The sequence below is a fragment of the Dendrobates tinctorius genome, unplaced genomic scaffold, assembly GCF_039654945.1.
Source record: "Dendrobates tinctorius isolate UK_male_01 unplaced genomic scaffold, ASM3965494v1 ptg000063l, whole genome shotgun sequence".
NCBI lineage: Eukaryota > Metazoa > Chordata > Amphibia > Anura > Dendrobatidae > Dendrobates > Dendrobates tinctorius.
This window is the reverse complement of record NW_027361731.1, coordinates 25329714-25356167: the sequence shown is the minus strand read 5'-3', so window position 1 is coordinate 25356167 and position 26454 is coordinate 25329714. Positions and strand designations below refer to the sequence as shown.

The 26454-nt window shown below is 50.5% G+C and overlaps 1 protein-coding gene and 1 long non-coding RNA gene across 3 annotated transcripts in view; one reads left to right on the top strand and one right to left on the bottom strand.

Moving 5' to 3' along the window:
* Positions 1-11597, bottom strand: part of LOC141094012 (uncharacterized) — a 155286-nt gene extending 143689 nt beyond the window's left edge. The window contains exon 1 of the long non-coding RNA XR_012233010.1: positions 11488-11597. This is a non-coding gene — a long non-coding RNA (uncharacterized lncRNA). The remainder of the gene's footprint in view (positions 1-11487) is intronic.
* Positions 1-26454, top strand: part of DNAH9 (dynein axonemal heavy chain 9) — a 254999-nt gene that overhangs the window by 209759 nt on the left and 18786 nt on the right. For both annotated transcript variants that reach the window (XM_073579695.1, XM_073579694.1), the window contains 8 exons: positions 918-1153; positions 1230-1352; positions 5381-5585; positions 11548-11712; positions 11835-11975; positions 12355-12525; positions 12611-12733; positions 15350-15543. In XM_073579695.1, coding sequence (XP_073435796.1) covers positions 918-1153; positions 1230-1352; positions 5381-5585; positions 11548-11712; positions 11835-11975; positions 12355-12525; positions 12611-12733; positions 15350-15543 — 1358 coding nt within the window. The remainder of the gene's footprint in view (positions 1-917; positions 1154-1229; positions 1353-5380; positions 5586-11547; positions 11713-11834; positions 11976-12354; positions 12526-12610; positions 12734-15349; positions 15544-26454) is intronic.

The window sequence follows — 26454 nt, the reverse complement described above, 5'->3', positions numbered from 1 at the left end:
CTGTCGCGATCGGAGCCCATGCTAGCCTATTTTAATAACTCTCACAGGTTTATTTCAGACACATGTCCCAGAGGACAAAGCACTTCCTTTAGCTGTGGAGGGAGGGGGGAGGAGAAGAATTCTACACTGAGGCTTCAGGTTTCACAGAGCTGCACGCAGGAAGACGCTGGTGTGTGTGTTGTGGGAGAAGAGAGGGGGGGTGTTGCAGCTACATGACAGAGGGATTTTCTAGAATGTTCCAGAAACATATCTACAGTACATTACAACAGATACCATAGATACATAGATACAGTATATGACACGGCGCGAGCAGTGTGGTGGGGAGATGTCAGCTCCTGCAGACTGAATGCAGACAGGAAGCATTACAAATACTGCTTTGGGTGTGACCAAGTATAAGTAGGAGGTAATTGCAGCCGTTATTGTCCCCTGCCTGCACCTTTAAGAGCTGGACAGTGACTTTTCTCTGGAGATACATGCTAATAGTCAGATTATACACAGGGAAGATGAATTTAGAGGATCAGCCCCAGGGATAGTGGAGGAGTCAGCTGGAGGCCGTGCTGGGACAATGCTGTTTGTGCAGCAGATCAGCGGTGGCGAGGCGCGGGGGTCTCGGCGTTATTTGCTGATTATGCATGAGAGAAATGAGACAAAACGGAGGATGGCGCATCCATAAGTGTCTCACAGCTGGGGTCATCAGCTGCATGTCCATCAGAAAAATACCCGCCATCATGTGTGCATCACTGACCCCCATATCATCAGCACATATCTATTCTGAAATACTCTGTGCTGCTGGGGACTCTGCTTCTTCTCTTATGTATCTCTGGCACAGACTAACGCCGTCTTTAGCTGCTCTCCAGTGTTGGCTGCTGTATATACGAGCCCCTCGCTGCCCATCATTACCTCCGCTCTGTCTCCAGGTCCCCATCCCAGTGACCGAGTCTCTAGACCCCCTGACCATGCTGACCGACGACGCCGACATCGCAGCCTGGCAGAATGAAGGACTTCCTGCTGACCGCATGTCAACAGAGAACGCCACCATCCTCACCAGTTGTGAGAGATGGCCGCTCATGGTGGACCCCCAGCTGCAGGGGATCAAGTGGATTAAGAACAAGTATGGAGAAGAGCTGCGAGTGGTCAGGATCGGACAGAGAGGGTTTGTATCCGAGTGGTGGGAGCGCGCCCACTAAAGTGTCAGGCAGGCCACACTGACATCTGCTGCCTCTCTGCAGGTACCTGGACACCCTGGAGCGAGCGTTGGCCGGCGGGGACGTGGTGCTGATCGAGAACCTAGAGGAGAGCGTGGATCCGGTGCTAGGACCCCTGCTGGGACGAGAAACCATCAAGAAAGGAAGGTAAATCCCAGAAGTGAAGTCACAGCTGGGGTCCAGCGTCATGTATCCTCACAGATGACTCCACAATTAAAGGGATAATCACGTCTGCAAAAAGCAATCACCTATCTCTTGGGCAGGTGAAGAGGCAGAGCTAAGGGTTCCGCCTGGGGTAAGGTTGCAGATCACCTGTCGCACCTCCTGGATGGGTAACAGATGTTTACAATGGCAGAGATGCACTTAATTACAGAAGCTTTATGCAACTCCGAGGGCAACTCAGAGGAGGAATGTGCATTCCCGAATGAGCCCTACACCATCGCTGGTGGGTTTCTCATCTTTAGCAGCGCAGCTGGTGATGATCTGACTATGCAGAGCACAGCAGTCAGATCATCACAGACTGCTGCGCTCTGCACACTGAACACTTATGAGCTTGGCCCCTGCAGAGCGCAGCTGAGGAACTGGCATCGTCACTGGCTTCTCTGCTCTGTGCAGTGATGGTGGATGTGCAGAGAGCAGCAGTCAGACCGTCATTGGCTGCTGCGCGCCGCACACTGAACACTTATGAGCTTGGCCCCTGCAGAGCGCAGCAGAGGAACTGGCATTGTCACTGGATTCTCTGCTCTGTGCAGTGATGGTGGATGTGCAGAGAGCAGCAGTCAGACCGTCATTGGCTGCTGTGCGCCGCACACTGAACACTTATGAGCTTGGCCCCTGCAGAGCGCAGCAGAGGAACTGGCATTGTCACTGGATTCTCTGCTCTGTGCAGTGATGGTGGATGTGCAGAGAGCAGCAGTCAGACCGTCATTGGCTGCTGCGCGCCGCACACTGAACACTTATGAGCTTGGCCCCTGCAGAGCGCAGCAGAGGAACTGGCATTGTCACTGGATTCTCTGCTCTGTGCAGTGATGGTGGATGTGCAGAGAGCAGCAGTCAGACCGTCATTGGCTGCTGCGCGCCGCACACTGAACACTTATGAGCTTGGCCCCTGCAGAGCGCAGCAGAGGAACTGGCATTGTCACTGGATTCTCTGCTCTGTGCAGTGATGGTGGATGTGCAGAGAGCAGCAGTCAGACCGTCATTGGCTGCTGCGCGCCGCACACTGAACACTTATGAGCTTGGCCCCTGCAGAGCGCAGCAGAGGAACTGGCATTGTCACTGGATTCTCTGCTCTGTGCAGTGATGGTGGATGTGCAGAGAGCAGCAGTCAGACCGTCATTGGCTGCTGCGCGCCGCACACTGAACACTTATGAGCTTGGCCCCTGCAGAGCGCAGCAGAGGAACTGGCATTGTCACTGGATTCTCTGCTCTGTGCAGTGATGGTGGATGTGCAGAGAGCAGCAGTCAGACCGTCATTGGCTGCTGCACGCCGCACACTGAACACTTATGAGCTTGGCCCCTGCAGAGCGCAGCAGAGGAACTGGCATTGTCACTGGATTCTCTGCTCTGTGCAGTGATGGTGGATGTGCAGAGAGCAGCAGTCAGACCGTCATTGGCTGCTGCGCGCCGCACACTGAACACTTATGAGCTTGGCCCCTGCAGAGCGCAGCAGAGGAACTGGCATTGTCACTGGATTCTCTGCTCTGTGCAGTGATGGTGGATGTGCAGAGAGCAGCAGTCAGACCGTCATTGGCTGCTGCACGCCGCACACTGAACACTTATGAGCTTGGCCCCTGCAGAGCGCAGCAGAGGAACTGGCATTGTCACTGGATTCTCTGCTCTGTGCAGTGATGGTGGATGTGCAGAGAGCAGCAGTCAGACCGTCATTGGCTGCTGCGCGCCGCACACTGAACACTTATGAGCTTGGCCCCTGCAGAGCGCAGCAGAGGAACTGGCATTGTCACTGGATTCTCTGCTCTGTGCAGTGATGGTGGATGTGCAGAGAGCAGCAGTCAGACCGTCATTGGCTGCTGCACGCCGCACACTGAACACTTATGAGCTTGGCCCCTGCAGAGCGCAGCAGAGGAACTGGCATTGTCACTGGATTCTCTGCTCTGTGCAGTGATGGTGGATGTGCAGAGAGCAGCAGTCAGACCGTCATTGGCTGCTGCGCGCCGCACACTGAACACTTATGAGCTTGGCCCCTGCAGAGCGCAGCAGAGGAACTGGCATTGTCACTGGATTCTCTGCTCTGTGCAGTGATGGTGGATGTGCAGAGAGCAGCAGTCAGACCGTCATTGGCTGCTGCGCGCCGCACACTGAACACTTATGAGCTTGGCCCCTGCAGAGCGCAGCAGAGGAACTGGCATTGTCACTGGATTCTCTGCTCTGTGCAGTGATGGTGGATGTGCAGAGAGCAGCAGTCAGACCGTCATTGGCTGCTGCACGCCGCACACTGAACACTTATGAGCTTGGCCCCTGCAGAGCGCAGCAGAGGAACTGGCATTGTCACTGGATTCTCTGCTCTGTGCAGTGATGGTGGATGTGCAGAGAGCAGCAGTCAGACCGTCATTGGCTGCTGCACGCCGCACACTGAACACTTATGAGCTTGGCCCCTGCAGAGCGCAGCAGAGGAACTGGCATTGTCACTGGATTCTCTGCTCTGTGCAGTGATGGTGGATGTGCAGAGAGCAGCAGTCAGACCGTCATTGGCTGCTGCGCGCCGCACACTGAACACTTATGAGCTTGGCCCCTGCAGAGCGCAGCAGAGGAACTGGCATTGTCACTGGATTCTCTGCTCTGTGCAGTGATGGTGGATGTGCAGAGAGCAGCAGTCAGACCGTCATTGGCTGCTGCGCGCCGCACACTGAACACTTATGAGCTTGGCCCCTGCAGAGCGCAGCAGAGGAACTGGCATTGTCACTGGATTCTCTGCTCTGTGCAGTGATGGTGGATGTGCAGAGAGCAGCAGTCAGATCGTCATTGGCTGCTGCGCGCCGCACACTGAACACTTATGAGCTTGGCCCCTGCAGAGCGCAGCAGAGGAACTGGCATTGTCACTGGATTCTCTGCTCTGTGCAGTGATGGTGGATGTGCAGAGAGCAGCAGTCAGATCGTCATTGGCTGCTGCGCGCCGCCCACTGAACACTTATGAGCTTGACCCCTGCAGAGCGCATCAGAGGAACTGACGTCATCACTGACCTCTCCGCCAGTGACGATTTACCTGCTGCGCTCTGCACACTGAAGGTAGCTGTAGTCGGGAGTTGTCTCTCCATATGAGAGGACCTGATGCGGCTGGTACCTCTGCCCTCGTGCTATCTACACTACTAGACAGGTGATTGTCACTCACACAGACACATACATGACCACCTGCTCCACCCAAAGAAGAACTGACGCCTTGCAGACTGATCGGGGGACCCCCACCAATCCTGAGGATGGGACTGTGAAATAAACGTTGGAATGCAGTGGTGGCCGCGTATGCGCAGGATACGGAGAACAGCAATTGCCGCCACTCCATGCTGACCACAGGGAGTCTCAAATCATCAGTCGCATCCATAAGTTATGTCCTGACCACGTAGGATCACCCCTCAGTAGTACAGCACTTTTCGGGGGGCTTGTAAGGAATGTCAGTTTCCCTTTAAGACACCAGTTAGTACAGTCGACGGGTGAATCTGGGGAGTCCACAGGTGGTAAATGACATTACCGACACCCATGCAGGACTCCAGAGAACTGTGGTCAGGTGCTTGGCAGCAGAGGAGACGACGATGTCAGGCGATGGGAGACAGAGGTGACTCACAGGCTCACAAACGGTGCAGCGGTCACAGCAACATGCAGGGCTTCCTACGTATTTACAAGATCACTGCTTGTTGTCAATGAGTGGGAATATGTCATGATGATGTGGTTAGATCAAGCGTTCAGATGCTGGATGGAAGCATCCACAGACAGGAAGCAGAGATATTGAAAATGGCGAGAATTGAAAGTCAGCACGGCCGCATGCTTGATGATTTCTACTTATATTAATGACATTTTACTATGTTTTTTGGAAGAAAGAAGACACCGTATGTCTGACGAAAATAGCGCAATTTACAGCGCAATCCTACTCCAGCGCGCATGGCTCCCCGCAGTGCATCCGCTTGTTAACTCCGCCTGAACTCCGCTTGTCCTCCCTCTCTCAGGTGCATTAAGATTGGCGACAAGGAGTGCGAGTACAGCCCCAACTTCCGCCTGATCCTGCACACGAAACTTGCCAACCCGCATTACCAGCCCGAGATGCAGGCACAGTGCACCCTCATCAACTTCACAGTAACCCGAGATGGCCTGGAGGACCAGCTGCTGGCGGCTGTAGTGAGCATGGAGCGGCCAGACCTGGAGGAGCTGAAGGTAATGGCGAGGGCTGGAAGGTGGTAACCTGTCTGGGATGATTTAGCGAATCCTGCTTTGAGCAGGGGGTTGGACCAGATGGCCCAGGAGGTCCCTTCCAACTCTACGATTCTATGATTCAGCCGAACTCCAAGTGTAGCACCAATGCTCAGGCAGAAGAGATAATGTGTTATTAGGACTGGCAGGAAAATGTATTTCTTGTGTCCTCCCAGAGAGCGAAAGTTTCATACACTCTGCAGCCGCTGTTCCCTTCAGGTACTGTCAGCAATCTCCTCCCTGGATCTGCTCTTCCTTTGGGTACTGTCAGCAATCTCCTCCCTGCAGCCACTCTTTCTTTCGGTACTGTCAGCAATCTCCTCCCTGCATCTGCTCTTCCTTTGGGTACTGTCAGCATTCTCCTCCCTGCAGCCGCTCTTCCTTTGGGTACTGTCAGCAATCTCCTCCCTGCATCTGCTCTTCCTTTGGGTACTGTCAGCATTCTCCTCCCTGCAGCCGCTCTTCCTTTGGATACTGTCAGCAATCTCCTCCCTGCAGCTGCTCTTCCTTTGGGTACTGTCAGCAATCTCCTCCCTGCAGCCGCTCTTCCTTTGGGTACTGTCAGCAATCTCCTCCCTGCAGCCGCTCTTCCTTTGGATACTGTCAGCAATCTCCTCCCTGCAGCCGCTCTTCCTTTGGGTACTGTCAGCAATCTCCTCCCTGCAGCCGCTCTTCCTTTGGATACTGTCAGCAATCTCCTCCCTGCAGCCGCTCTTCCTTTGGATACTGTCAGCATCTCCTCCCTGCAGCTGCTCTTCCTTTGGATACTGTCAGCAATCTCCTCCCTGCAGCCGCTCTTCCTTTGGATACTGTCAGCAATCTCCTCCCTGCAGCCGCTCTTCCTTTGGATACTGTCAGCAATCTCCTCCCTGCAGCCGCTCTTCCTTTGGATACTGTCAGCAATCTCCTCCCTGCAGCCGCTCTTCCTTTGGATACTGTCAGCAATCTCCTCCCTGCAGCCGCTCTTCCTTTGGGTACTGTCAGCAATCTCCTCCCTGCAGCTGCTCTTCCTTTGGATACTGTCAGCATCTCCTCCCTGCAGCCGCTCTTCCTTTGGGTACTGTCAGCAATCTCCTCCCTGCAGCCGCTCTTCCTTTGGATACTGTCAGCAATCTCATCACTGCAGCTGCCCTTCCTTTTGGTACTGTCAGCATCTCCTCCCTGCAGCCGCTCTTTCTTTGGATACTGTCAGCATCTCCTCCCTGCAGCTGCTCTTCCTTTGGATACTGTCAGCAATCTCCTCCCTGCAGCCGCTCTTCCTTTGGATACTGTCAGCATCTCCTCCCTGCAGCTGCTCTTCCTTTGGGTACTGTCAGCATCTCCTCCCTGCAGCTGCTCTTCCTTTTGGTACTGTCAGCATCTCCTCCCTGCAGCCACTCTTCCTTTGGGTACTGTCAGCAATCTCCTCCCTGCAGCCGCTCTTAATAATAATAATAATAATCTTTATTTATATAGCGCCAACATATTCCGCAGCGCTTTACAGTTGAACAGTTTCAAACACAACAGTCATAAGTAATAACGTTAGCAATACAATAATTAAAGCGAAATAAGACGACCCTGCTCGTGGGAGCTTACAATCTACAATGAGGTGGGGGCAATACAAAGCACAGGTTTGTATTTACAATGATGTATTTACAATGATGGTCCAGCCATCTTCAGGGGGTGGGGGATAGATGGACACACAACTATACACGTCTTCCCCTGACCTTACCCCCGCTGTACTACAGAACGCCGCTGACTGTCTGTCTGCAGTCTCCAACATCATGTCTGCTCTCTATCTGAAACTCAACCTCTCCAAAACTGAACTTCTTCTGCTCCCGCCATCTACTAACCTCCCTAAATCTGACTTTTCCCTCTCCGTGGGTGGCACCATAATAACACTCCGACAGCAGGCGCGCTGTCTGGGCATTATGTTTGACTCCGATATCTCCACCTCCCATATACAATCTCTTGCCCGCTCGTGCCGCTTACACCTAAAGAACATCTCTAGAATCCGCCCTTTTCTCACCATGGAAACAACAAAAACCCTCACTGTCGCCCTGATCCACTCCCGCCTGGACTACAGTAACGCTCTATTAATTGGCCTCCCCCTCACTCGACTCTCCCCTCTCCAGTCCATCCTTAATGCAGCAGCCAGGGTTGTCCATCTGGCTAATCGTTTCTCGGACGCGTCCGCTCTTCGCCAGTCGTTACACTGGCTGCCCATTCATTACAGGATACAATTCAAAGTACTTGTTCTCACCCACAAAGCTATCCACAGTGCGGCACCCCCTTACATCTCCTCCCTCATTTCTGTCTATTGGCCTAACCGACCACTGCGCTCTGCAAATGACTTTCGACTAACCTCTGCCCTAATCCGTACCTCCCACTCCCGACTCCAAGACTTCTGCCGTGCTGCGCCAATCCTCTGGAATGCTCTACCCCAAGATATTAGGACCATCCACAATTTGCATAGTTTTAGGCGCTCGCTCAAAACACATTTGTTCAGAGCGGCCTATCACATTCAGTAATCAAAGTCATTTTATGCTTGTGTGTGTAGCCCGCCTCTTGTTTGGATACTGTCAGCAATCTCCTCCCTGCAGCCGCTTTTCCTTTGGATACTGTCAGCAATCTCCTCACTGCAGCCGCTCTTCCTTTGGATACTGTCAGCAATCTCCTCACTGCAGCCGCTTTTCCTTTGGATACTGTCAGCATCTCCTCCCTGCAGCCGCTCTTCCTTTTGGTACTTTCAGCATCTCCTCCCTGCAGCCGCTCTTCCTTTGGGTACTGTCAGTAATCTCCTCCCTGCAGCCGCTCTTCCTTTTGGTACTGTCAGCATCTCCTCCCTGCAGCCGCTCTTCCTTTGGGTACTGTCAGCATCTCCTCCCTGCAGCTGCTCTTCCTTTGGGTACTGTCAGTAATCTCCTCCCTGCAGCTGCTCTTCCTTTGGGTACTGTCAGTAATCTCCTCCCTGCAGCTGCTCTTCCTTTGGTTACTGTCAGCAATCTCCTCCCTGCAGCCGCTCTTCCTTTGGGTATTGTCAGCAGTCTCCTCCCTGCAGCCGCTCTTCCTTTGGGTACTCTCAGCAACTCCTCCCTGCAGCCACTGTTCCTTTGGACACTGTCAGCAATCTCCTCCCTGCAGCCGCTCTTCCTTTTGGTACTGTCAGCATCTCCTCCCTGCAGCCACTCTTTCTTTGGGTACTGTCAGCAATCTCCTCCCTGCAGCTGCTCTTCCTTTGGGTACTGTCAGCATCTCCTCCCTGCAGCCGCTCTTCCTTTGGGTACTGTCGGAATCTCCTCCCTGCAGCCGTTCTTCCTTTGGATACTTTCAGCATCTCCTCCCTGCAGCCGCTCTTCTGTTTGGTACTGTCAGATCCTCCCTGCAGCTACTCTTCCTTTGGGTACTGTCAGCAATCTCCTCCCTGCAGCCGCTCTTCCTTTGGGTACTGTCAGAATCTCCTCCCTGCAGCCGCTCTTCCTTTGGGTACTGTCAGAATCTCCTCCCTGCAGCCGTTCTTCCTTTTGTTACTGTCAGCAATCTCCTCCCTGCAGCCGCTCTTCCTTTGGGTACTGTCAGCATCTCCTCCCTGCAGCTGCTCTTCCTTTTGGTACTGTCAGCATCTCCTCCCTGCAGCCGTTCTTCCTTTTGGTGCTGTCAGGATCTCCTCCCTGCAGCTGTTCTTCCTTTGGGTACTGTCTGCATCTCCTCCCTGCAGCCGCTCTTCCTTTGGGTACTGTCAGCAATCTCCTCCCTGCAGCCGCTCTTTCTTTGGATACTGTCAGCAATCTCCTCACTGCAGCCGCTCTTCCTTTGGATACTGTCAGCAATCTTCTCCCTGCAGCCGCTCTTCCGTTTGGTACTGTCAGCATCTCCTCCCTGCAGCCACTCTTCCTTAGGATACTGTCAAAATCTCCTCCCTGCAGCTGCTCTTCCTTTTGGTACTGTCAGCATCTCCTCCCTGCAGCCGCTCTTCCGTTTGATACTGTCAGCATCTCCTCCCTGCAGCCGCTCTTCCTTTTGGTACTGTCAGCATCTCCTCCCTGCAGCCGCTCTTCCTTTGGATACTGTCAGCATCTCCTCCCTGCAGCTGCTCTTCCTTTTGGTTCTGTCAGCATCTCCTCCCTGCAGCCGCTCTTCCTTTGGGTACTGTCAGCATCTCCTCCCTGCAGCCGCTCTTCCTTTGGGTACTGTCAGCATCTCCTCCCTGCAGCCGCTCTTCCTTTGGGTACTGTCAGCATCTCCTCCCTGCAGCCACTCTTCCTTTGGATACTGTCAAAATCTCCTCCCTGCAGCTGCTCTTCCTTTTGGTTCTGTCAGCATCTCCTCCCTGCAGCCACTCTTCCTTTGGGTACTGTCAGCATCTCCTCCCTGCAGCCGCTCTTCCTTTGGATACTGTCAAAATCTCCTCCCTGCAGCTGCTCTTCCTTTTGGTACTGTCAGCATCTCCTCCCTGCAGCCGCTCTTCCTTTGGATACTGTCAGCATCTCCTCCCTGCAGCTGCTCTTCCTTTGGGTACTGTCGGAATCTCCTCCCTGCAGCCGCTCTTCCTTTGGATACTGTCAGCATCTCCTCCCTACAGCTGCTCTTCCTTTTGGTACTGTCAGCATCTCTTCCCTGCAGCCGCTCTTCCTTTGGGTACTGTCAGCAATCTCCTCCCTGCAGCCGCCCTTCCTTTAGGTACTGTCAGCAATTTCTTGTTTGTGGTATTGGAGGAGCCAGGATAGCACAGATTCGTGTGTCGGAGCACCATCTATGGGGCTGCTACATCTTGCTGCCCAGTAAAAATATGTTATGTGACATTTCCCTTTAAAATATTTGGACTTTGGAAAATAAATCTTGCTGCCTCGGTGTGAGATAGACGGATAATTCCATGTGCGAGGAAAGTTTCTTATCTGCAGTAATCAGGAGGGAAGATGAATCGGAATATTTCTCACTTTTCAATGCAAACACATCCAGGAAGATGTGGCCGCAATCAGAGATGCTCAGATTAAGACGGGCGTCCGCGGCGGGGAGAGGCGCTCCTTAAGGCGCCTGATCGCTGTCGCATTTTATTGTTCATCTTCCTCTCAGAAGTTTCTGGAAGAAAAGCTGTGACTTGTGGTACTGACTTGGGTGCAGAGGATGGTAATTTATATGTATACGTGTATGTGTATATATATATATATATATATATATATATATATATATATATATATATAATCATGTGACAATCTAGGTCTGGTCACATGATACTTATATCACTGCAACATTTTTTAACAAAGAAACGGAAATGATAAAAAACATTGTAGTTTTCCTATTTGACCACTAGATGTCAGCATAGTACAGTCTGTAATGGTGGAGCCAAAAAATCTTGCTTTTCTGCTTGCTGTAAAGACTAAATGTCAACTAATTTCTATCTGATCTCATGGAAAAATGGTGGATGTTTTACTGTTGGAGCCTACATAGGCAGGAATTTCATGATTCACGCACCCACATGATTGGTCTGGAGCAATTTTGGTGGCTAATTCCCCAATGTTATCTAAACGAGAGCAGAATTATAAATACCATGTGAGAATCAGGGTCTTTAAATGGTATTTGTAATACTGCAGCACCTTAAAGGAACGTGGTCATCAGAAAAGAAACTGATTAACCAAATATTTTTATTATGTGGTCAAAGAATAAAAAGAAAACGAAAAAATGATAAAACATTGTAGTATTGATATTTGACCACTAGATGTCAGCATATTACACTTCTTACTACCAAAGCAAGAACATCTCACTTTTCTGCTTGCTGAAAATACCAAATATCTCAAGACGCGAAGGGTTACTTTGGAGGAATAGCTGCTGATTTACTGCTGGAGCCTAGATAGGCAGGTAGTCGGGTGCATTTACAGATGGATCATACCTGGATCTCAACTCGGTCCTCGGCAGCTCGGATTCTTGTGACTTTCTTTTCTTGTTCCAGTCCAATTTGACCAAGCAGCAGAACGGGTTCAAGATCACCCTGAAGAACCTGGAGGACAACCTGCTTTTCCGCCTGTCGTCCGCCTCTGGAAACTTCCTCGGGGACGTGGAACTGGTGGAGAACCTTGAGATCACCAAGAAGACGGCTGCTGAAATCGAAGAGAAGGCAAGTGTTAGGCGAGACAATTGCTTAAAGAGCAATTCCAAAACACGTTATTAGGGGAGCGCGTCTCCGCATACGCGAGATGTAGAAGACATCGATGAATTGTATATATTTTTCATCTCCAGGTTCAAGAAGCCAAAGTGACGGAAGTGAAACTGAACGAAGCCCGGGAGCACTATCGCCCTGCCGCCGCCCGCGCCTCGCTGCTCTACTTCATCATGAACGATCTGAACAAGATCCATCCCATGTACCAGTTCTCCCTGAAGGTCAGAACCCCCCACAGGCAGTTATCACACAAGACACCCATTTAATTATTGTGGTATTCCTTTATTTAGTCAATGAGTTAAAAATGAATAAAACAATGTAGTTTTCATATGTAACCACTAGATGTCAACAAAGTATACTCATGACTGCTAAAGCAAGAACATGTTGCTATTCTGCTTGCTGTGAAGATTAGTTATCAGTCTGGTTTCACAGTTGGTAGTAAGCGGAGGGTTACTTTTGAAAAAAAGGCTTCACTTTTAGTGCTGGGGCCTAGATAAGCAAGTAATTCACGATTGATGTCTCCAATGACGGAGCCTTTCCTGGTTTGACACATGCATAGGTGACAACTGCGCTATAACTTGGGTTTTGTGTCCTTCCCAGGCGTTCAGCGTGGTTTTCCAGCAGGCCGTGCAGAAGGCTCCGACAGACGAGGTGCTGAAGCAGCGGGTGACCAACCTGATCGACAGCATCACCTTCTCTGTGTTCCAGTACACCACCAGGGGGCTGTTTGAGTGCGACAAGCTGACATACACGGCACAACTTGCCTTTCAGGTACCTCCGGGTCCAACACTCCGTTATGGACCGTCTGATCATCCGGAAGGAACCAAACAGGAACATCTTCCCTTCTCTCCTGCAGATCCTGCTGATGAATAAAGAGATAAACTCCGCAGAGTTAGACTTTCTCTTGAGGTACCCGGCCCAGCCCGGCCTCAGCAGCCCCGTGGACTTCCTCTCCAACCAGTCTTGGGGTGGCATCAAGGTGGGTGCAACACTAATGAAGTTGTGCCCCCTGATGTACATACATGCTGACAAAGGACGTCCCCCACTGTACATACATAGCGACACAGGACGTCCCCACGCAGTACATACTGATACAGGACGTCCCCCACGGTACATACATACTGACACAGAACGTCCCCCGCTGTACATACTAACAGAGGATATCCCCCGCTGTACATACATACTGACACAGAACGTCCCCCGCTGTACATACTAACAGAGGATATCCCCCGCTGTACATACATACTGACACAGACCGTCCCCCGCTGTACATACTAACACAGGATGACCCCCGCTGTACATACATGCCTACACAGGACGTCCTCCGCTGTACATACATACTGACACAGGACGTCCCTCGCAGTACATACTAACAGAGGATATCCCCCGCTGTACATACATTCTGACAGTGGACATCCCCCGCAGTATATTCATACCGACACAGGACGTTCCCCGCTGTACATACATGCTGACACAGGACGTCCCCTGCTGTACATACATGCCGACACAGGACGTCCCCCGCTGTACATACATGCCGACACAGGACGTCCCCCGCTGTACATACATGCCGACACGGCGTACCCCGCTGTACATACATGCCGACACAGGACGTACCCCGCTGTACATACATGCCGACACAGGACGTCCCCCGCTGTACATACATGCCGACACAGGACGTCCCCCGCTGTACATACATGGCGAAACAGGACGTCCCCCGCTGTACATACATGCCGACACAGGGCGTACCCCGCTGTACATACATGCCGACACAGGGCGTCCCCCGCTGTACATACATGCCGACACAGGGCGTCCCCCGCTGTACATACATGCCGACACAGGACGTCCCCTGCTGTACATACATGCCGACACAGGACGTCCCCCGCTGTACATACATGCCGACACAGGACGTCCCCCGCTGTACATACATGCCGACACAGGACGTACCCCGCTGTACATACATGCCGACACAGGACGTCCCCCGCTGTACATACATGCCGACACAGGACGTCCCACGCTGTACATACATGCCGACACAGGACGTCCCCCGCTGTACATACATGCCGACACAGGACGTCCCCCGCTGTACATACATGCCGACACAGGACGTCCCCCGCTGTACATACATGCCGACACGGCGTACCCCGCTGTACATACATGCCGACACAGGACGTACCCCGCTGTACATACATGCCGACACAGGACGTCCCCCGCTGTACATACATGCCGACACAGGACGTCCCCCGCTGTACATACATGGCGAAACAGGACGTCCCCCGCTGTACATACATGCCAACACAGGGCGTCCCCCGCTGTACATACATGCCGACACAGGGCGTCCCCCGCTGTACATACATGCCGACACAGGGCGTCCCCCGCTGTACATACATGCCGACACAGGACGTCCCCTGCTGTACATACATGCCGACACAGGACGTCCCCCGCTGTACATACATGCCGACACAGGACGTCCCCCGCTGTACATACATGCCGACACAGGACGTACCCCGCTGTACATACATGCCGACACAGGACGTCCCCCGCTGTACATACATGCCGACACAGGACGTCCCCCGCTGTACATACATGCCGACACAGGACGTCCCACGCTGTACATACATGCCGACACAGGACGTCCCCCGCTGTACATACATGCCGACACAGGACGTCCCCCGCTGTACATACATGCCGACACAGGACGTACCCTGCTGTACATACATGCCGACACAGGACGTACCCTGCTGTACATACATGCCGACACAGGACGTCCCCCGATGTACAGTACAGACCAAAAGTTTGGACACACCTTCTCATTCAAAGAGTTTTCTTTATTGTCATGACTATGAAAATTGTGGATTCACTTTGAAGGCATCAAAACTATGAATTATCACATGTGGAATTATATAATTAACAAAAAGTGTGAAACAACTGAAAATATGTCTTATATTCTAGGTTCTTCAAAGTAGCCTCCTTTGGAGAATGCCAAGAGTGTGCAAAGCAGTAATCAAAGCAAAAGGAGGCTACTTTGAAGAACCTAGAATATAAGACATATTTTCAGTTGTTTCACACTTTTTTGTTAATTATATAATTCCACATGTGATAATTCATAGTTTTGATGCCTTCAGAATGAATCTACAATTTTCATAGTCATGAAAATAAAGAAAACTCTTTGAATGAGAAGGTGTGTCCAAACTTTTGGTCTGTACTGTACATACATGCCGACACAGGACGTCCTCCGCTGTACAGGGCTATAGAATGGTCTGTACAATTGGCCTTGAGCCGGTCGGGAACTGTAAAGGAAATAATGGAGTTGAAAGTGAAATGTCAGTCCATATGTGTAATCCAGGGGTCGGTGTCTTGGAGGGTCTCGCTCTCTCATCTCGTCTGCCCCCTCCAGGAGTAATTGTGTATGGCGCCCGTCCAGTGCCGTCTCACAGCTGCAGCGCCAGCTCTTGTACATTTGTCTTAGGCAGGAGACGCTTATGAGTGCTCCCTCCTATCTGCAGTCTAATGGGGACTTCAAACGCAGACTGCGTGGTCATGTATCAGGAGTCCCAGGATGAGCACGACCTCCTCACTATCCTCTGCTCCCCTCTAGGCTCTGTCAACCATGGACGAGTTCAGGAACCTGGACCGAGACGTAGAAGGATCTGCCAAGCGCTGGAAGAAGTTTGTAGAGTCAGAGTGTCCTGAGAAGGAAAAGTTCCCCCAAGAATGGAAGAACAAGAGCGCCCTACAAAGACTGTGCATGATGAGGGCGCTGCGCCCCGACCGGATGACCTACGCCGTCAGGTGAGGACTGCCGCTCACATTGCATTGGGCGCTACTTGTGGTTATGTTGTACACATCTGCAGGACTCCGTTCACATGACGGAGCGGATTCACCTCTCGGCAGAGGTGTAGCTGGGGTTCAGCTCAGGGGGCGAAACATCTGAGGGACCCTCTAATCGGTAGTCCTGGTTACAATTACGGTAGCGTCCCGTGATATAAGGGAACCTCAGCCGATGACCGCCCTGCTCCTGAGAATAAATCTCTATACAAAGGAAGGATGTTTCCTAACATTTTTTATTGGAAAATCCATTTTATCTTAGGTTTTGTAAGTTTTATTGTCAGTGCATAAAAGTGGTGTAACACTCTGACAACATTGTTCCCATACTGTACCCATTACAGTTGAGTCCTGTTTCCATCAGTTTCAGCGATTTTACTGCCCCCCCCTCCAGTCCTCCTGGGAGGGTCTTCCAGAAAAACGTTCAAGATTCCCATTGACTTCCCTTATATTCTGTAATTGTGTCACAGCTGTTTGACCTGTTCTATTCGAGTACCGAGCACTCAAGCATTTTAGTGCTCGATCATCACACTAGTCCCCAACACTTGATGACGGCCTCCACAGTACCCCTCAGACTGTATAATGGCCCCAAATTAGCACTAAGACTGTTTAATAGTTCTCACATTAGCTCCCACACTGTATAATGGCCCCCCACATTAGCTCCCACACTGTATAATGGCCCCACATTAGCTCCCACACTGTATAATGGCCCCACATTAGCTCCCACACTGTATAATGGCCCCACATTAGCTCCCATACTGTATAATGGCACCACATTAGCTCCCACCCTGTATAATGGCCCCACATTAGCTCCAACACTGTATAATGGTCCCCACATTAGCTCCCACACTGTATAATGGCCCCACATTAGCTCCCACACTGTATAATGGCCCCCCACATTAGCTCCCACACTGTATAATGGCCCCACATTAGCTCCCACACTGTATAATGGCCTCACATTAGCTCCCACACTGTATAATGGCCCCACATTAGCTCCCACACTGTATAATGGCACCACATTAGCTCCCACACTGTATAATGGCCCCACATTAGCTCCCACACTGTATAATGGCCCCCCACATTAGCTCCCACACTGTATAATGGCCCCACATTAGCTCCCACACTGTATAATGGACCCCACATTAGCTCCAACACTGTATAATGGTCCCCACATTAGCTCCCACACTGTATAATGGCCTCACATTAGCTCCCACACTGTATAATGGCCCCACATTAGCTCCCACACTGTATAATGGCCCCACATTAGCTCCCACACTGTATAATGGTCCCAACATTAGCTCCCACACTGCATAATTGTAATATTGAGGGAACACTAAGTAGAGAGTGGACCCTCTGGGTCACGGATCCGGAGCCCCTGGGCCGAGCACGCCAGGTGAAGACCGACCCCTATACAGGGATCGTTAGGGGCAGGACCACAGAGGACGGAGGCGCGACGGCCGGAACCAAGAGGGACGGCTCCACGGACAAAAGGACTGGGAAGGTGACGGAGCGAATAACGAGCAAGGACCAGTGGCACAGGGGAGGAACACTACGGGAGAAAGACAAGTGGAAGACCTAGGCGGACTGGAGACAGAGGACGGCACAGGGAATGGAAGGAAGACAGCGCCCAGGCAGGCTGGGTGGAAGGGAGACACGAGACTGAGGACGACAGGGAGAAACAGGCAGAAACAGGCAGAGAGAGGTTAAACTACAGGAAAACTGTAGAGGCCAGAGGGTGCAGAGAAACTACACAATCATCAGGCGTCCTCCTGACAGCGAGGACGCCTGAAATACAGCACACCCCCGGAAGTGCGTCCCCTGGACCCGCCCCTCAGCGCCGCCCACCGCTGTAGAGATTGCGTGGGAGGTGGCGTGCGCGAACCAGGGGGCGGGAGCCAGGAGCCGCCGTGAGGCCGAGAGGACGGCGGGCGCGTGACCGGACGGGAGCGCGCAGGTGAGGGGACGCTGCGGCGCGCGCCGCAGCAGCCGGGGCATCGGCGGGCATACCCGCCGATGTCACAATAATGGACCCCACATTAGCTCCCACACTGTATAATGGCCTCACATTAGCTCCCACACTGTATAATGGACCCCACATTAGCTCCAACACTGTATAATGGTCCCCACATTAGCTCCCACACTGTATAATGGCCCCACATTAGCTCCCACACTGTATAATGGCCTCACATTAGCTCCCACACTGTATAATGGCCTCACATTAGCTCCCACACTGTATAATGGCCCCACATTAGCTCCCACACTGCATAATGGACCCCACATTAGCTCCCACACTGTATAATGGCCTCACATTAGCTCCCACACTGTATAATGGACGCCACATTAGCTCCCACACTGTATAATGGCCCCCACATTAGCTCCCACACTGTATAATGGCCTCACATTAGCTCCCACACTGTATAATGGCCCCCACATTAGCTCCCACACTGTACAATGGCCCCAGATTAGCTCCCACACTGTATAATGGCCCCCACATTAGCTCCCATACTGTATAATGGCCGCCACATTAGCTCCCACACTGTATAATGGCTCCCACACTGTATAATGGCCTCACATTAGCTCCCACACTGTATAATGGACGCCACATTAGCTCCCACACTGTATAATGGCCCCCACATTAGCTCCCACACTGTACAATGGCCCCAGATTAGCTCCCACACTGTATAATGGCCCCCACATTAGCTCCCATACTGTATAATGGCCGCCACATTAGCTCCCACACTGTATAATGGCCCCCACATTACCTCCCACACTGTATAATGGCCCCCACACTATGTAAGGCCCCCCACACTAGTCACTACAATGTATTAAAATAAAAAAACATCCTATATGCCCCTCATCCTGGATTCTGACGAATCCACCGCTGATGTCATTACGCCGATTTACGCACAGGACGTCAGAGGCCTGACGCCTTACAATGATGTCACTCCATTGTTGCCTCCTCCAGTGCATCACCCCGGCGTCCTGTAGAGCACAGGCTTAAGTGACCTGCTGTCCACAGAACGGAGAGTGGTAGAGATCATGTCTCCCTTCTCTACCGCACAGCTTAACTCTACCAGCGAGTGGAGAGGTCTGTAATTTTTTATTTTAGGTACACTTCAACTGTGTGCAACAGAATTTAAAATTAAAAACCAGGAAATCACATTGTAGGATTTTTACATAATTAAATAGCATTTTATTGCCTGAAATAAGTATTTGATCACCGACCAACCAGCAAGAATTCTGGCTCTCACAGACCTGTTAGTGTTTCTGTAAGAAGGCCTCCTACTCTGCACTCATTACCTGAATTAAATGCACCTGCTTGAACTTCTTACCTGTATAAAAGACACCTGTCCACACACCCAAGCAGTTACACTCCAACCTCCCCACCATGGCCAAGACCAAAGAGCGGTCTAAGGCCACCAGGGACAAAATTGTAGAAATGCACAAGGCTGGGATGGGCTAAAAGACAATAGGCAAACAGCTTGGTGAGAAGACAACAACTGTTGGCACAATTATTAGAAAGTGGAAGAAACACAAGATGACTGTCAATATTACTCGGTCTGGGGCTCCATGTAGGATCTCACCTTGTGGGGTAAGGATGATTCTGAGAAAAGTCAGGAATTGGCCCAAACCTACACAGGAAGACCTGGTCAGTGACCTGAAGAGAGCTGGGACCACAGCCTCAAACTCTACCGTTAGTAACACACTATGCTGTCATGGATTAAGGTCCCCCTGCTCATGCCAGCACATGTCCAGGCCCATTTGAAGTACTCCAGTGACCATTTCGATGATCCAGAGGAGGCATGGGAGAAGGTCATGTGGTCAGGTGAGACCAAAATACAACTTATTGGTATCAACTCCACTCACCGTGTTTGGAGGAAGAAGAAAGATGAGAACACCAAGAACACCGTCCCAACCGTGAAGCATGGTGGGGGAAACATCATACTTTGGGGGTGCGTTTCTGCAAAGGGGACAGAACGGCTGCACCGTATTGAAGGGAGGATGGATAAGGTCATGTATCGCGAGATTTTGGCCAACAACCTCCTTCCCTCAGTAAGAGCCAAATTGATGGTGGGTCATGGCTGGGTCTTGCACCATGACAATGACCCGAAACACAGTCAGGGCAACTAAGGAGTGGCTCCGTAAGAAGCATGTCAAGGTCCTGGAGTAGCATAGTAAGGTTTCTGAACCAAATATTAAGCTTAGTTTTTTATTGTATCAGATATTTATTTCATGCAATAAAATCCAAATTAATTATATAAAAATCTTATAATGTGATTTTCTGGATTTTATTTTTAGATTCTGTCTCTCATAGGTGAGGTGTACCTATAATAAAAATTACAGACCTCTCCATTCTTTGTAGGTAGGAAAACTTGCAAAATCTGCAGTGGATCAAATACTTATTTCCCGTACTGTCCATTGTGAGGTAGCGCTGTCATTCAAGGTTGGGGGACACTCGCTTGGCAGCAAATAAATCACATCCGGTACGGGTTTTCCATAAAACCATATCAGTCCGTGAGGTTTATTATTCAGCATAAACCAAAGGAAGCACCACAAAGTTCATATCAGCATAGCGTCCATTATATAGGCTATTCAGCCTCATCATTATCTCACCCGTCAGGGTTCCTTATGCGGCTTCACCATCGCATACGTTAGTTCCCTCATGGCAGCTCTCAGGCACACATCGCCAATGCTCACACAGCCACTCCACAGGCTGTTAGCCAGGAGATCCTTCTAATCACGGGACCTTCCAAACTGGACCAATCAGGTCCCAGCATTCACCCCTTGTGACCTACCCTGGCCACCTTATATGGTCCGTAGCCACGCCCACTGGGTCACATGGCTATGACCTCATCACAGGTCCTTCACACACTTACACAGCCTTTTACTATAGGCATTTTCAGACACACCCCTGGGTGGGTTTGTAGGTAACCAGAACCCGCCCATCTCTCTAGTTACCTGAAGACTTCTCCCTTATACTTAGAAACAACACCTCAGCCATGATATAGCTGATAACACATACACAAGTCTCCATCTCAAAGCCACCCACTTTGAGATACATAACTAACCTTCAGGATTCTGCCACTCATCCGTTCTCTTGGGACATCCACACAGCGCCCCCTAGTGGACACAGTGGTCATTACACCACATACCCCGCCCCTCTGTTCAAACTTGTGGGGTTGAACACACAATCTTACACCAGGATCTCGAGACCGGGCACTCATTACACCTTGCCCCATAGGTCGAGAGAACCGTCTCCCTCTGTCATCTGGCCTCATTTCTACATTAGGCCTCCCCCGCCCCCAGCGGTCAAAATATCGGTCATTGTCTTTGACCCTCCAGTTGCAGTCTGTCTGCGTCATTAGACACTGTTTAGTCACCACCCTCCTAGAGTGCGCTTCGTCACCTGACCATTCTCCCACTGACCGGCTCTCCCAGTTGGTATGGTCATCAGTCTTAATCCGTCCTACTGTCTGGCCTGAGTCTGACCCATTCAGCATCTCACAGGAACTGCGGTCTCTCAGCCTCGCACGGCCCGTCGAACTGCCACTTGCTGACATTCTTCGGCCACCTGCCATGTCACTACTTGGAGGAACCCTTCGGGTCCTTACATCTTGGGTTGGAGGCGGCCTGGTATTCCGTACTTCTTTATTAATTCGCCGACGGTCCTGCCTCAACTGCTCAATCTCTTGCAGGTACCCCACTCGATACTCTACGAGCATCAGAAAGTCTCTCAGGCTCTCCGCGGAGCCAACCACCATGATGGGAATTCTACTCATTTCACTGGATACCTGGTCTTCATCATCAGGAGGGATCCTCACCCTCACCACACCGGAGATATTCATAAGGTCTTGCATTACCTTCCCGGATCTTCCAATGATTCTCCCAATCAGAGCTTTGAGTACCGGAACCATGTCTTTCCGCAAACCCTCCCTGGCTAACTCCAGACGTCGAGCAGCTTTCACATTACTCTGCCTGACCAACTGTTTGACGTGGAGACACTGCAAATGCATCTCTTTAAGGCATCTACCCGGTTTGCTGTATCTCCTCTGGCGGATATTATCACTATCTGCTGAGTCTTAGGTGCCCAGTGCACCTCACACGCCTTGACCACCTCTTTGAAAGCCTCATGTACACCTTCCTCCGCACAGGCGTCTTGCATGTCTTCTGGAACGTCAATCAGTCTTGAATGACGTGGTCTTGCTCTCTTCCAGGCCAGGAGGCTCTGGCCTTACCACGTACACTTCCCTCACTACAGTTGACCCGACCGGGTGACTGTCTTCTTCAGTTCTTAACTCATCAACTTCACACGATTGGATTACTTCATGACCCTTGGCCAATATGGCTACTGGCAGTTCTGTCTTATTATCACTCACGCTCACCCGCGGCAAGTCTTCGTCCAATTTCTCCCGCAGAAGACTGTTAACTACTCCTCTGAGTTCCTCCATCTCTTCCTTGAGGTTCTTGTTCACACTTTGCCAGGTGGACAAGTGACCTCTGAGCTCCAAGACTTCTTTCTCGAGCTCCTCGACCCTGTGCTCGGCCGTCTGTCTCAGGACTCTTTCTCATTTGACATATTCATCCATCTCTGAGGGCCTTATTCAGTCCTTGCCACGTTACCATGCGGCCTTTGAGCTCAGAGACTTCTTTCTGTAGCCCTTCTATTCTGTGCTCCCTTTCTTTCTCAGAGCCACAGTCACCCCCAGAGATTAAGTCATCCCTCCAGTTACTCACTAACTGTGTGACTACTTCCGCTGTCTTATCCACCAGTTCAGCGTCAGTTTTGTTACGAGTTTCAGTCAGCACAGCACTAGATTCTGTCCTAGTGGTGGCTACTGGCAACAACATGTCCCAGTCACACCACATCGTACGGTGAACCCCCAAGACACTCTCTATCGGTGTGTCAGCTCCGCTCTTTTTGTTTACCACACCATTCTCATTCACACTGTGGTACCCTTCAGGTGCCGTCAGGTCAGTAAATTCATCTAACGCAATTCTTTCTCTGGTCGCCCCTACGTCTGGCCTGTCCACGTTAGGAGGCGTCAGCATCTTCGTATTGGTTAGTCCAACAGTAGGAACGTCTCCACCCTCGTGGCATATATCATCAAACCTGACAAAGTCCCGGCCCCACTCCAAGGCATACACTAAGTCTGATGGTATACTGCCCCCTTGGCACTCACTGCCTCCAAGCCCCTCAAACATTATTCTGTCTACCTCATAGTTCACTGTGACCCCATGTGCACAGCAAACCTGGACCATTTTCTCGGTCAGACAGAAAGTGAGAGGAGTTCCAACCAGAGTCACCTGACTCTTTGAGTCCAACCGTCCCGATATCCCTTCCCGGTGTAGCATCACGGTACACACTTGTGGCCAGTCATCACGCGGAAAGAATATCCCACATTCTGGAAATGACATACATGAACACTGCAGTTTCCCAGACATACCCACTGAGCCAACCAGTGCTGCCATTTCTTCAAACTCGGCCCCCTTCTGGACCACCACCCCAACTTGGGTTACCTCCCCCTTCTGAGACTCCACCCCATTTTGGGTTACCACCCCAATTTGGGACTCCACCCCCTTTTGGGCTACCTGTTATGATTGAGTCACCGAGGAGGAAAAAACAAAACACAAGCTCAGCCCAGAAAATCAGAGAGGTTGGAAACTAGCAGATTGCAGACCCCTAATCCTATCACACAACTAGCAGTAGCCGTGGAGTGTTCCTACGGTGATCCTAGACACCTCGTCACAGCCGGAGATCTAAATAAGCCTAAAGAGAGAAAAGGGAAAACTGACTGCCCCAGAGCAGACCCCAAAGCAATAGGCAGTCCCCAACATATAATAACAGTGAAGCAAGATGAAAACATTAACACAGATAGAAAGATAGGTTGAGCAAACGATGGGGCCCAAGCTAACTAAAAAGGACAGGACAGAAAAGCTGCCGTCTGCAATCCGAGAAAACCCTGCTAAAAATATTACCAACACAACTGATAAGCAAAAAGGACCCTGAAGTCAATAGACTTCAAACTCTATATCAGCACTCAGAATATTCTGGAAGCAGAGCAAAAGAGAACACTGATCAAGGAAAAAGAATCCAGCACACCCCCGGCCGGGGATGGCTGAACTCAAAAAACAAGGTAAACAAAACCAAAACTAATAAGTTCAAGAGCAGAGCAAAAACTTATCTTTGGGAAGCAGGAATCAGACTGGTCTCCAAGAATCCAGCTGAGCAATCACCAGCGACTCAGAAGGGCGTCGGCTGCCTTATATCCAGTCTGAAGTTCCCGTTACCCAGTCACAATCCACCTGATCAGGTGTTTGGTTTCTTTCATCCAAATCAGCCTCACTACCTTCCTTCACCAGAAGAGGGAGATCCTCCAACACAAAAGATGAATGAACAGATGAGCTCACAACAGTACCTCCCCCTTGAGGAGGGGTCACCGAACCCTCATCCAAGCCACCAGGCCGATCAGGATGAGCCCGATGAAAAGCACGCACCAATCTTTTGGCATGAATATCAGAGGCAGAGACCCAGGAATTATCCTCCTGACCATAACTCTTCCACTTAACCAAATACTGGAGTCTCCGTCTAGCCAGACGGGAATCCAGTATCTTCTCTACCTCATATTCCATGTTACCGTCAACCAACACAGGGTCAGGAGGTGCCGCCATAGGAACCACTGGTTCAACAAACCTCTTCAACAAGGACTTATGAAACACATTATAAATCTTAAATGTGACAGGAAGAGCCAACCGAAAAGAGACCGGATTAATGATCTCCAAAATCTTGAAAGGTCCAATAAATCTAGGTTTAAACTTTGGAGAAGCCACTTTCATAGAGATATTCTTTGATGACAACCAGACCATATCACCCACCTTAAACCGTGGACCAATGGTCCTATGCCGGTTAGAAAACCGCTGGGCCTTTTCCTGGGAAAGAGACAACTTATCCACCACTTGGTCCCAAATCTGCTGCATTCTTTCCACCACAGTGTCAACCCCTGGACAGGCAGAAGACTCCACCTGCCCTGAAGAAAATCGAGGATGAAACCCAAAGTTACAGAAAAAGGGTGACATCAAAGTGGCAGAACTAGCTCTATTATTTAAAGCAAATTCGGCCAAGGGTAAAAATGAGACCCAATCATAAATGGCCTGTACCTTGGCCGGGTCCATTTCAGTAGTTGACGGAGACAAAATAAATCCCAAAAATGAAATCCTCTGTACACCAAAAAGACATTTCGATCCCTTAACATACAGGGAGTTTTCCCTCAAAATCCGGAACACAGTCCGAACATGTTCCACATGAGAGTCCCAATCCCTGGAAAAGATCAAAATATCATCCAAATAGATGATCAGAAACTTATCCACAAAGTCCTGGAAAATATCATTCATGAAGCACTGGAAGACAGAAGGGGCATTAGTGAGCCCAAAAGGCATCACCAGGTACTCAAAATGTCCCTCTGGAGTATTAAACGCCATCTTCCATTCATCCCCATGCTTAATTCGAATAAGATTATACGCCCCCCTGAGGTCAAGCTTGGTAAACCAGCAAGCACCTTCAACTCTAGAAAATAGGTCAGAAATCAGGGGTAACGGATACTGATATTTAACAGTAATTTTGTTAAGGGAGCGATAGTCAATACAAGGCCTTAATGAACCATCCTTCTTGGCCACAAAAAAAACCCCAGCACCCAAGGGTGAAGAGGATGGTCTAATATGACCCTTCTCCAACGACTCCTTAATATAAGAACGCATAGCCTCATGTTCGGGTACAGATAAATTAAAAAGTCGACCCTTGGGAAATTTACACCCCGGACTCAGCTCAATTGCACAGTCATAACTCCTATGAAGAGGCAAAGACGCAGACTTACTCTCACTAAACACATCATAAAAATCAGCCAAATAGTCAGGAACCTCATGCGACTGGGGAGAGGTGGAGAAAACAGGAGTGTCACTAAGAGCACACCGACAACCCCAACTCACCACAGACACAGATTTCCAATCCAAAACTGGATTATGGATTTGCAACCAGGGGAACCCCAGCACGATGGTATCATGCAAATTATGCAACACCAAAAATCTGCAATTTTCTTGATGGTCTGGGGCGACCCGCATTACCACCTGGGTCCAAAACTGAGGTTTATTCTTCGCCAAAGGAGAAGCATCAATACCCCTCAAAGGAATAGGCGTCCGCAGAGGTGTCATAGGGAAATCACAACGTTCAGCAAAATCCAAATCCATTAGGTTCAAGGTCGCTCCTGAATCCACAAAGACTTTAGCGGAAAATGTGGACAGGGAGCAGATCAGAGTAATTGCCAGAAGAAACTTAGGTTGTACACCACCTACAGCAAATGTGTGTGCAAAACGTTTCTCTCGTTTAGGGCAGACAGAAATAATGTGAGAGGCATCTCCACAGAAAAAACACAGCTTATTACGTCTTCTAAACTCCTGACGTTGCACCCTAGACAAAACTCTATCACATTGCATAGGTTCAGACATTTGTTCAACAGGTGGCAGCATTTCCCGTGTAATTTTACGTTCACGTAAACGCCGATCAACCTGAATGGCTAAAGACATAGAATCGTCAAGCCCAGAGGGAACAGGAAATCCCACCATAGTATCTTTTACAGTTTCTGACAACCCCTTCCGAAAGAGAGCTCAAAGGCACAATCATTCCAAGTGGTGAGGACCGCCCACTTTCGGAATTTTTGACAGTACAGTTCTGCAGAATCTCGACCCTGGCTCAATGCCAACAGGGTCTTTTCAGCTTGATCAATGGCATTAGGTTCATCATACAACAACCCCAAGGCCTGAAAAAATGCGTCCACATTAGTCAGAATAGGATCATCTGGTACTAAAGAAAACGCCCAATCCTGGGGA